Below are 11694 nucleotides of genomic sequence, written 5' to 3' on the forward strand. Positions count from 1 at the left end.
AGCAGGGTGCTAGTGCAAAAGCACCTAATTAGCCCCTGCCCAGTCAGCTCCAATCAGGGGAAACAGATTGGGGCGGATGGAAAAGGCCTGATGCTGGCCTGAGATTGGCAACACCTGCTGGCCTGACAAGCCAAAAGCTATAAAGGCTGGGAGGGAGCCAGAAGGTGGGGGGCAGCCAGGGAGAAGTTAGTCAGGGAGGGAACTGGAGGCCTTCTAGCTGAAGGCTGCCTTTGTCTGTAAAGGAGGTGACTAATCCTGCAAGACTTGTATATAGATAGACACTGGTGTTTCACAACCGTGAAGCCTCTCTGAGCTTTACTGGGGGCAGCAAGCGGGCCCCAGGGAGAGGGGCGGGACGTGAACCCTGTTACAGCATCCTTCCACATCCTGCGTGTGTCAGCGCAATTCAGATCTGCCTCCTTCCAAGAAGCAGTCAGACCGGCTGATGCACTGTGCTTCCCCTATCCCTCCAGGATAGGAGCAGAGAGGGCAGATGGCACAAATCAGTAGCTAGTAGAGGTTATGGGGAGGTGTGTGGTCCAGTGCCTGGGTTGCTGGTCTTGCAATCTGAAAAAGCTGAGTTCTAATCATGACTGAACTGTCTTAGGGTTACCATTCGGCCGGATTCCCCCGGACATGTCCGGATTTTCGAGCTAAAAATAGCGTCCGGGGGGAATTTATACATGTCCGGACTTCTCCCCCCCCCCCCACGCGGCTAACAGGGCAGCCTGACGGATGGTGCCACTTACATGAGGCTCCGACAGCCAGAGAGCCCCCCTCCTCCCCCTGCAGCAGCGATCCCTCCCTGCATTCGCAGATCGCCTCCGGCAGTCTGGAGCTCCTCCCCCGCTCCTTCTCCCCTGCCAGCCAGCCTGCCGGGACGAACGGAGCCGTTCCTGAGCAAGCTCACATAGACATTAGGCGAAGGCCAACAACAAGGGGGCCAGGGGGTCGGAGAAGGGGCAGGAAGGTTCTGGAGGGGGCAGTCAAGAGACGGGGGGGGGCTGGGGGTGGGGGGGTGGATAAGGGTTGGAGCAGTCAGGGTACAGGTAGGGGGTAGGGTCCTAGGGGGCCAGTTAGGATGGGGGGAGGGTCTCAGGAGGGGGCAGTCAGGGGACAAGAGGCAGGGAGGCTTAGGTAGGGGGTGGAGTCCTGGGGGGCAGTTAGGGGCAGGGGTCCCAGGAGGGGGCAGTCAGGGGACAAGGAGCGGGGGGGAGAGTTGGGGGTTCTGAGGGGGGCAGGAAGTGGAAGGGGCAGGGGCGGAGCTAGGGCAGGACGGGGGCGGGGCTAGGGCGGGGCTCCTCCCGTCCTCTTTTTTGCTTGCTGAAATATGGTAACCCTAAACTGTCTAGCAAATTGCTTCATCTATGTTTACACCTGGAAATCTATGAAAAAAGGGAGGCCACTGAGTGTGCTGCTCTCTGATGGACAGTGAGGGGAGTGTGACATTGTATACCTTGGGGGAGCATACTATAACCCCCATATTCCTCATTTACATATAATCGTGATCATACATATAAAGCATGCCTTGTAAGGTATCAGGGGAAAGGTTATGATCTGCTGAAAGTCATTTCTCTATCCATATATGTATATCATTAATGCATATGAAGTTTTGAGAATTGTGTTGTATGGTGGTCACTAAAACATGCTGTAAATTGGGGGAATCAGCCAGATATTTGCTTCCCCAGGGGCAACAGCAAGGAAAGTAACCACCGCCCGGGTGGGGTGTCAAACAACGCATCAACAGCCATTATGCAGCAAGGGAGCTACAATGCAATGACTCACCTGCATGAGGGCACACCAGGGGAATTGCTCAGCCTTGCTTGGAGAGACTCAGCAATGCTCCCCAGACATGCCTGGACTTGTGTTCCCCAAACACATGGACTGAGAATATAAAACAGACAGAGTGGACACACACTGGGCCCTTCTCCTACCCCCACCTATGCAGCAAGCAACTAAGACACTGAGAAAAATACAAGACTCCAACACAGGAGATAGGCCCAGGTTTAAGGAACAAACCTGTATATTAAGGACTGCAGTATCCAGTGGGGTGAGAAAAACTGCTTCATCTAGTTGCTGCCCAGTCTAATAGGGCTGAGAGTTTAGACTGCATGCTTAGATTTTATTTCTTTTGGTAACTAATTCTGACTTTTTGCGTATCACTTAGTAGCAGGTGTAGAGATCAGAGTTTGTTACTTAGGGTACCGGTTAAAAGATAGGAAACAAAGGGTAGGAATAAATGGTCAGTTTTCAGAATGCAGAGAGGTAAATAATGGCATTCCCTAAGGGTCTGTAATGGGATCAATACTATTCAACATGTTCATAAATTATCTGAAAAAGGGGTTAAACAGTGAGGTGGCAAAGCTTGCGGATGATACAAAACTACTCAGAATAGTTAAGTCCAAAGCAGACTGCGAAGAGTTACAAAGGAATCTCTCAAAACTGGGTGACTGGGCAACAAACTGGTAGGTGAAATTCAATGTTGATAAATGCAAAGTAATGCACATTGGAAAACATAATCCCAACTGTATATATAAACTAATGGGGTCTAAATTAACTGTCATTACTCAAGAAAAAGATCTTGGAGTCATTGTGGACAGTTCTCTGAAAACGTCCACTCAATGTGCAGCAGCAGTCAAAAAAGCTAAAAGAATGTTGGGAATCATTAGGAAAGGGATAGATAATAAGACAGAAAATATAATATTGCCTCTATATAAATCCATGATACGCCCACATCTTGAATACTGCATGCAGTTCTGGTCGCCCTATCTCAAAAAAGATATATATTTGAATTGGAAAAGGTACAGAAAAGGGCAAAAAAAAAATGATTAGGGGTATGGAACATCTTCCATATGAAGAGAGATTAATAAGACTGGGACTTTTCAGCTTAGAGAAGAGATGCCCAAGGGGGGGGGGGTATGATCAAGGTGTATAAAATCATGACAGGTGTGGAGAAAGTAAATAAAAATGTGTTATTGACTCCTTCTCATAACACAAGAACTAGGGGTTACCTGATTAAATTAATAAGCAGCAGGTTTAAAACAAACAAGAGGAAGTATTTCTTCACACAGTGCACAGTCAACCTGTGGAAGTGGTTGCCAGGGGATGCTGTGAAGGCCAAAACTGTAACTGGGTTCGAAAAATAATTAAATAAGTTCATGCAGGATAGGGCCATCAATGGCTATTAGCCAAGAGGGTCAGCATCCCAACGCCATGCTCCGGGTGTCACTAAACTGTACCCCCTCCTGCACCCCAACTCCCTGCCTCAACCCGCAGCCCCCTCCTGCACTCCGAATCCCTTGGCCCCACCCCCCATCCTGGAGTGCCCTCCTGTACCCCAAACCCCTCATTCCCGGCCCCACCCCAGAGCCTGCACCACCAGCCCTCACCCCCCTTTCACACCCCAACTCCTTGCCCCAGCCCAGAGCTCCCTCCCACATCCTGAACCCCTCATTTCTGGCCCCACCCCAGAGCCCAATCCCTCAGTTAGATCCCTCGCCCCCTCCCACACCCCAACCCCCTGCCCCAGCCCAGTGAAAGTGAGTGCGGGTGGGGGAGAATGAGACACCGAGGGAGGGGGAATGTAGTGAGTGGGGGGCGGGGCCTCAGGGAATGGGCAGGGCTAGGGTGTTCGGTTTTGTGCAATTAGAAAGTTGGCAACCCTCTGGCTGGCGCGGCTTCACTCCGCAGCTCAGCTCTGGCTCCAGCTCTCTCCTTACCTCGCCCTGCTCTGGCCCCTGGCATCTCCAGCTCACAGGGAGGACAGGACCCTGCACTCCTGACTCCCTCATTGGCCTGCCTGCCCTGTCAATCAGGCTGACATGGAGCATTGGCCTCTCCCGCCTTGGCCCTGGAGACTGTCAGTCTCAGGGTCCTGATTTCTCATTGACCCTTTGCCTTTCTTCTGGTCCTGGGAGAGGGCCAGCCACAAACCCCCTACGGGTCAGTGAGGGGCCAGCAATCCCCTGACACTAGCAACCGAGGCCCCACTGGCAGGGAAGCTGAGCGCTGCGGCTGACCCCAGCGGGAGACCAAGGGGTTGGGAGGTGTGGGGAGAGAGGGTTGGGGAAGCAACGGGGGGCTCTCTCACATGGGGGCTGACCCAGGAGGTCAGCCGGAGACAGAACCAGAACGGTCCGTGCTTTAACCTTGATTCCCCGGTGCTGACCTAAGGCCGTTCAGCTTCTGTAGCCAGGCGGCTAATCAAGGGTGAGCTTGTTTTGCAAAGGCTGCTGGTGCCACTGTAAATGCTCCCTGAGAGCCGTGCTCCATGAAGGGCCCATACACGGTTGCCGCGGGTGTCTGGCGTGTCTGGGTTCGCTGCAGGGGCCATGGAGAGAGACATGGGTCGCTGGTGCCAGGGGCGGCTCTAGGCACCAGCAAAGCAAGCACGTGCTTGGGGCAGCCCATTTGCAGGGGCGGCAGGAATCCAGCATGGGAGCTGAGAACCAACAGGGGGCCCTGGGAACTGTAGTTCCTTGGTTAGCTCCCTGCCTACAGAGCCAGCCCTGGAGCAGGGAAAGGACTACATTTCCCAGCATTCCCTTGGCCACTACCAACAGGAAAGAGGGGGAGGGAGTGAGGTAGCTGAGACCTCATGCTGCAGCCTGCTATGAATGGACAGCTGCATTCTGAAGGGTACGGATACCCTATTTTAACATTAAAAAAACAGGACACTCCACAGGGAGGAAGGGTAGCCCCACCCTGCCACCATCCACCTCCTCTGATTGCCCCCCACAGAAACCCCAACCCATCCAACCCCCCCTGCCCCCTGATCACCCCCTCCCGGGACCCCACCCCCTATCTAAGCCTCCCTTCTCCTTGTCCCCAACTGCCCCCTCCTGAAACCGCCTCAACTTCCCCCCTAGGACCCCACCCCCTACCTGTCCCCTGACAAACCCCTGGGACTCCAATGCCTATCCAACTGCTGCCTGTCCCTGACTGCCCCCCCAACCCCTGACCCATCTAACCCCCCCTTCTCTCTGCCCCTGACTGCCCCCCAAACCTCCGCCCCATCCAACCCCCCAGCCCCCTTACCGTGCCACTCAGACCAGCATGTCTGGCTCCGCGCAGCGCCAGACACACTGCTGCATACATGCTGTCGTGCTCCCCCGCGGAGCCACAGCCCCCCCCCCCCCCCCCCCCCCCAGCACCTGCCTTCCAGATTTGAACACCTCAAAATTCAGGAGTGCTCAAGCTCAGTTTGGCCAGCTGTTACTTCATTTCTCCCAAATCAAATATACCGAGCCACTGTAACTTGCTGTAGAAAAAGTAGGATAAAATTGAGCAAGAAACGCTTCCCAGTGGTTATTAGGACTGGAATTGCTATTTTCAACAGCCATTGCCTTTTTGTTTGTTTGTTTGTTTGTTTGTTTGTTTAAAAGGAAGACAGTGATCGCACTGGCAAATTCCCCATAGAAAGAAAGAGTGGAAGAAAAGAATAATAAAGGCACCTCAACTTTTCCTCATTTATGTAGGACAGTCTAATAATATGCATCCAGACATCCTCCAATCACACAAGCTGAAAATTGTTCCACTTTACTGCAGTTCTGTAACCATATGGGAACCAATCCTGTCTGTGTTCTGTGCACATCTAAAATTCCTGCTGAATGACCCGCCCTGGGAGCGAGTTACCAGCGGAAGGAGGGTGCAGGTTGGGTGGGGAGGAGAGAGCCCAGGGCTGGGCCGGCAGGGGGTGTGGGTGGGTGGGTGGGGATAGCCCAGGGCTGGGGCAGCAGGGGGGTGCGGCAAGGAGCCCAGGGCTGGGACGGGGGGCAGCCAAAATGTTTTTTGCTTGGGGCGGCAAAAAACCTAGAGCCGGCCCTGGCTGGTGCCAAAGGTCCAGACTCAGAGCCAGGGAGGCCATGGGCCTGTCCTTATGGAGCTGTCGGGTCCTTGGGGTGCGGCCTACTCAAGGGGTCACTCCAGGGAGATTGATTCCAGTGTGGGGCACAGACCAGACCCTGTGAGTCCATGACACGGGCGCTGCCTTTTGCGTGAATTGTCTGTCTAGTCTAGTTAAATGTAACCTCTATAGGGCAGTGACCATTTCCAACTGTGTCTGGGCAGCACCTGGTGCAACAGGGCCCTGATCTCAGCTGGGGCAGGGATTGTCTCTCGTTGTGGGTCCATGCGGCGCCCAGTGCAACAGGGCCCTAATCTCAGCTGGGCCAGGGACTGTCTCTCAGTTAAAAACAACAAGTAAGTGTATTGAGGGAATAAGTACAATAAAGGGAAGGGGTTAAGCATGAATAAAACTGTGGCTATAGAAAACTAACTCAAAACAGTGAAACAGCAGTTTTAAAACAGGAGCATGAAGCTCAGGCCCAAAATCACCCTGGCAATCAACCGTATAAACCCCCGACTAAGAGACCCCTAATGATCTCACTAGGAGCACGCCTGCAGCGGCAGTGAAGACCAGGACCTGCACTCGTTGGGTAATTGAAACCCACAGAGGAGGAGCACTGGAGAGTCCCATGATGTCACTCAGGATGGAAGAAGCGGACAGAGAACACTCTGGTGATGTTGTCCCCAGGAACAAGGAAGGTGGTATACGGCTTCTTCCTTCTTCTCTTCACTTCAGGAATGATGGTATCCGACAACGACGCACTGATGCTGCGAAGATCTGAACCACGCATGCACAGTCGCTAGGGTGGCCTGTGCCACTTGTCTGTGGTCACAGTTCTTTTATGCAGTTTGTGGTGGGAAAACCTGGTACAGTCCCAGCAAAGGCGGGAAACCGTGTGAGGTAAAATTGTTCTTGAGATCGCCCAGTGGTGGGAAAAAACAGTTTGATCAAGTTATAACTAGGCCAGGATGACAGGGCACAAAGGGGGGGTCATAGAAATTCCTGTCCGTTCCAGCTGAGGAATAAGTAGAGGCGGACACAGCTAATCAAGCAAGGAGCCCCGGGAGCGGCGATCCGTTTATTTCAATTGCAATTGGGTTCGAGCTCATAAGTCAGCAAGAACAAAGAAAACACTTACACCAAAGCATTCTATGCAGTTGCTTATGATAATCTATCGCTCTATGATTGGCCAAAATTTGCTATCATTACCATACATAATTAGCAAGCTACATGTATCTGCCCCTCTTATGACCCCTTATTGTTCATCTACTTGCTCCCCCCATGCGTTATTTTGCAAACCAAGCAGTTAGTCTACAGGACGCAGGCACAGAAAGGTCCATTGTCTCCAGGTTTGGAGTTTGGCTACATTTCCTCTCGAAGGAACTTCCTGAGTTAAGATATAGCTGACACTGCATGTTTCCCATGTGTACGTGACAAATTTGCCCCCTGGCAGTTAAGTAGAATAATTTTATATCAGGGGTGACAAGATGGAGTTCACAAAATGGTGGTTCACACTCCATTTTGAATTGCTGCTATATCCTTACAAATTACATATTGGGATTAACATACACATATTTTAATAAGCTATAACAGTATAACAAATCACACCCAACAGCACAACACCTGATCTCAGCTGGGTCAAGGACTGTCTCTTGCTGTGTGTCTGGGTAGCGCCCGGCGCAACGGGGCCCTGATCTCAGCTGGGGCAGGGACTGACTGTCTCTCGTTGTGTGTCTGGGCAGTGCCTGGTACTGTTAGGCGCTGCCCAATCTCAGCTAGGGTTGCCAACTTTCTAATTTCTGAAAACTGGACCCCCTGCCTCACCTCTTCCCCCTGCATCCCCCCTCTGCCCTGCCTCTTCCCCTGAGCCCCTGCCCCTCTCTTCCCTCAAAGCCTCGCCTCTTACCCGCTCCTCTCCCCCCGTCGCTTGCTGCTCTCCCTGCTCCCTGTTTGCTGCTTAAATGTGTATCCCTCCGCACTTGAACTGTGACATAAGAGTCACAGAGAAATGAATTCAGGCCTGGTGTAAGCAAGGGACCCGTCCCTAGGAGTTAACAGCCTCGGGCCCTCTTATCATGGGGCTGAATTTGGCCTCTTTGCTTTAAGAGGAGGCCTAACAAGCAGCTTCCCGTCCCAGCGGCACCTCTCTAAACCTGGGGCAACTCCAACGTGAGCAGCCCCAAGGGACTTGCAAACGCCAGATCCAGCAGGCTGCCCGGGAGAGCAGGTCAGAAGAGCGTCGCGGCCACACGGGAGCAGCCAGGCGGCCCCGCTGACGAGCTAAGACACGCCCCCCCCTGCACAGCAGCCTCTCGCCTCCCTCTGCGCTGCCTGCCCAGCAGCCTCCTTCCCTCCCCACCCCGGAGCTGCCTGAGAGCATGGCCGGGGGAAGCGCTGGCTGGCGGGGCAGCTCGCGTTCCTTCCCTCCCAGGGAATGTCCCATACCCTGCTCGGCATAGGCCCCCGCACTCTGTCCTCTGTCACAGCCCTGCAAACCGTGCTCCCCCAAGGGGCCGCCTGAGCTGGTGCATGTCTGCTGCCGCAGGAGCCGCCTCTTCAGGCCTGGGCGACAGGCTGCCACTCCCCCAGCCCCTGCACTTGGTAACTGGACTTTTAGGGGCTTGTCAGTGCATCTGACCGGACACTGCCAGGTCCCCTTTTTGACCAGCCTTTTTGGCTGAAAACTGGACACCTGGCAACCCTAGCTGGGTCAGGGACTCTCTCTCGCTGTGTGTCTGGTCAGTGCCCGGCCATCATCTCAGTGGGGCCTGTAGGTGCTGCCATAACAGTATAGGCTGTTTAAAACCAGTACACCTCGCCTTACAGCAGAGATTAACTTCTATGGGATGGTTCAGAAAAGGGGCCATACATCCTTGTTTGTATTACAGGGGAACATTAGATCCTGCGATTACAGGGCCATTCTGCTAAGCGTTGTGCATAGCGAGAGACAGGTCATGAGGATCTTAACAATCTAAACAGACTAAGGGTGGTGGGAGGAAAGTGAGGGGAAGGTCACACAGCAGCAGCTCCAGAAGTAGAAGCTAGGAGTCCTAGTCCAGCGTGTATCCACTGGTCCACACTGTCTCCCAGACACAGGGGGACTAATATTCCCACTGGTCAGCCAGGAAAACTGAGTCACATAGAGATTTAAATCTGTGGCAGATCTGGGAATAAAACCCAGAGCCTATCAGCACTAGTCTATATGCACAAAGCCATGATTCCTCTTGACAGTCCCACAGGGCTGCAAGAAGGGGGGCATTATCTGTTATCTTTCTTGTATCGTATAATTATTTCACTTTTTGCTACTTCTGTATTTTTTCTTTTCCCTTCCCTATTTTTTCTTTCTTCTCACTTTTTCCACTTTGTTGTCATTTATTTTTCTGGTGTTTTAAAATCTATGACTATTGTTTCTATGACTCGGCTTTTCCCTGGGGGCAGCATCTGTTTCCACTCCCTCCTGGCAAACAACCACCAGACGTCTTGGCTCTGGGCCATCCTGAGGATAAACCGCACCCAGCTTTCCCTGCAGCTGCAAGGGGACTCCCGGCTTGTCCCCTGTGCAGATTCCTGAATGTCTGGCTGGCTCCTTAGCAAACTTCTCACTCGGTTCCCTGGCCACTAAACTCCTCATTTGTTTTGGATCTAAGAAACTGGGCAGCTCCGTAGGTGCATCCGAAATTCACAAGTTCGGTCAGCGCTGGACTAGTTAATTCTGTCTGTGTCCTGGTACCAATAAATGAGAGCGACAAGGTGGGTGAGGTAATATCTTTTATTGGACCAACTTCTGCTGGTGAAAGAGACAAGCTTTCCCAGACCTGAAGAAGAGCTCTGTGTAAGCTCAAAAGCGTGTCTCTTTCACTAACAGATGTTAGTACAATAATAGATATTCCCTTGCCCACCTTGTGTCTCTAATATCCTGGGGACCACATGGCTACAAGAACACTGCGAACCCAATAAAAAACTCATCCTCAGCTCACTAACAACGATCAAATCACTGGTATGGCTTATGTGGTGGGAGTGGTTCTTTGGAACATCAGAAGAAAGTCAACAAACCCACTTCTCTCCCTCTGGTTAATTACAGCTGCCTCCTGATGGCCAGACATGAGTCAGTCAAAGCCTTCATGAAGCAAAAGGCCAGGCTGCTACTCGCTTCCCATTTGGGTCCAGCAGGTGATGGCGAAACTCCAGTCCCAATGGAGCCGAGGGAACCTTTCCCAGTTAGCTCATCATCACAAGGATTTGGCATTTGGTCCCTATATAAAGGGCAGAAGCAGAAGCAGAGCTACAGACAGAGGGAGAGGGACAAAGTGGACAACTGCCTCTTCTGCTCCACCTTTGCTGCGATAAGTCACAGGGGCTGGAGGTAAGTGCGCCGGCGGTGTCTTGTTCTGGCTCAGCAGCTGCTGCTGTTTGTTGAGAGGCTGATTGTAACTAATCCATCCAGACCAGGATCCTGCTGCGGATCTTGAGCTGGGCAGCTCCAGGAGAAGGGACCTGAACCTCCCCAAACAGACCTGCCTAGACAGGACGTTTCCCCCTGGTGCCGGCTCATGAGCGGTTGGCTTGTGTCCTAGATTGTGAGGTCCCCAATCCTACCTGGCATGACCATGGAGGGGTTTATTATCAACAGACATGTCTAAGCCTTTGGCACGTCCTGCCGAGTGCTTTGCCTTGATTAGGTCATGTTGCAGTGTGTTCCACAGGCTGATTGTGCCTTCAGGAAAAACTGTTTTTTTGCCCCTTGAATCGCTCTTCAGTTTGTCCGCTGGCTCGGAGAAAGGCGGTGGGCTAGACTCCTGGCCTGGGACTCTGGACACCTGGGTTCTCATCCTGGCTGCACTGCTAGTTGACTTTAGGGAAAGTCACTTCCTCTGCCTGTGTCTCAATTTCCCTGTGTAGAAAATAGAGATAATGCTCACAGCTGCCTTTGTGAAGTGCTTTGGGTGCCACAGGTGAAGAACTAGGTATGATGCTTCCTAAAGGGGCGCTAGTGGTTAGGGCACTAACCTATCTCTTAGGTGCAATGGCATCAAGTCCTTACTAAGCTACAGACCTCCTGGGTGTCCTTGAGCAAGTCACATAGCCTCCCTGTGTACTGGGGATACCAGCACTTCCCTGTACCCCCAGAGTAAGCACCATCATGACGGTGAGGTGCTTTGCTAATGGAAGGCCACATAAGTATCTAAGCTACATAATAACATCTAGTGCTGTTCACCAGTAGATCTCAAACCGCTTTACAAAGCAGGGCAGTATCATTATCCCCCTTGTACAGATGGGCAACTGAGGCACAGGGTGGGGCATGACTCACCCAAAATCACCTGACCTAGGAATAGAACCTAGGACTCACACCCTCTAGCCCGGCATGCTACTTATGAGCCAACATTGCCTCTGTAAGAGCAGCTAAGTCTGCGATAAAAACCAGACCATGGGTGGACATTTCTTCCCAGCCTCAGGGGCTGCAGCAGGGAATCTCGGCCCTTGGTTGTTTCTGTGCAGCACGCTGTGCGCTCTCCATTAATTCGAGATGTGTCTTCCAGCTGCTGAACAATGCGCTCGGACATGGGGCTCGGAAAGGCCAAGCTGCTCCTGTGGGCCAGGATGGTCGTGCTCTGGGGTGAGTGATCCAGGGCTCACAAAGGCGCCTCTGTCTCTTTCTTCGCAGCATGACACGCTCATCACCTAACTGTGGGTGACGCCCAGGAGTTTGGGACCATTTTAGATTTAACTATGCCCCCACTCTCCCCCTAGATCCAGATTAGACCCCAGGAGTCCTGACAGGGCTCGCCATGCTGCAGGGAACAGGATGGGAGGCTCAGTAGGGGGCGCTGTGCTGCAGGGAGTGGGGC

At 52.7% G+C, this 11694-nt stretch overlaps 1 protein-coding gene across 1 annotated transcript in view; it reads left to right on the plus strand.

The window, feature by feature from the left end:
* The first annotated feature begins 10031 nt into the window (after window positions 1-10031).
* LOC112124209 (IgGFc-binding protein-like) overlaps window positions 10032-11694 on the plus strand; it is a 27930-nt gene continuing 26267 nt past the window's right edge. Inside the window, exons 1-2 of the mRNA XM_026658563.2 lie at window positions 10032-10211; window positions 11386-11462. Coding sequence (XP_026514348.1) covers window positions 11396-11462 — 67 coding nt within the window. The 5' untranslated portion in view covers window positions 10032-10211; window positions 11386-11395. The remainder of the gene's footprint in view (window positions 10212-11385; window positions 11463-11694) is intronic.

This window comes from Terrapene carolina, unplaced genomic scaffold, assembly GCF_002925995.2.
Source record: "Terrapene carolina triunguis isolate 2854851 unplaced genomic scaffold, T_m_triunguis-2.0 Scaffold461, whole genome shotgun sequence".
Lineage (NCBI taxonomy): Eukaryota > Metazoa > Chordata > Testudines > Emydidae > Terrapene > Terrapene triunguis.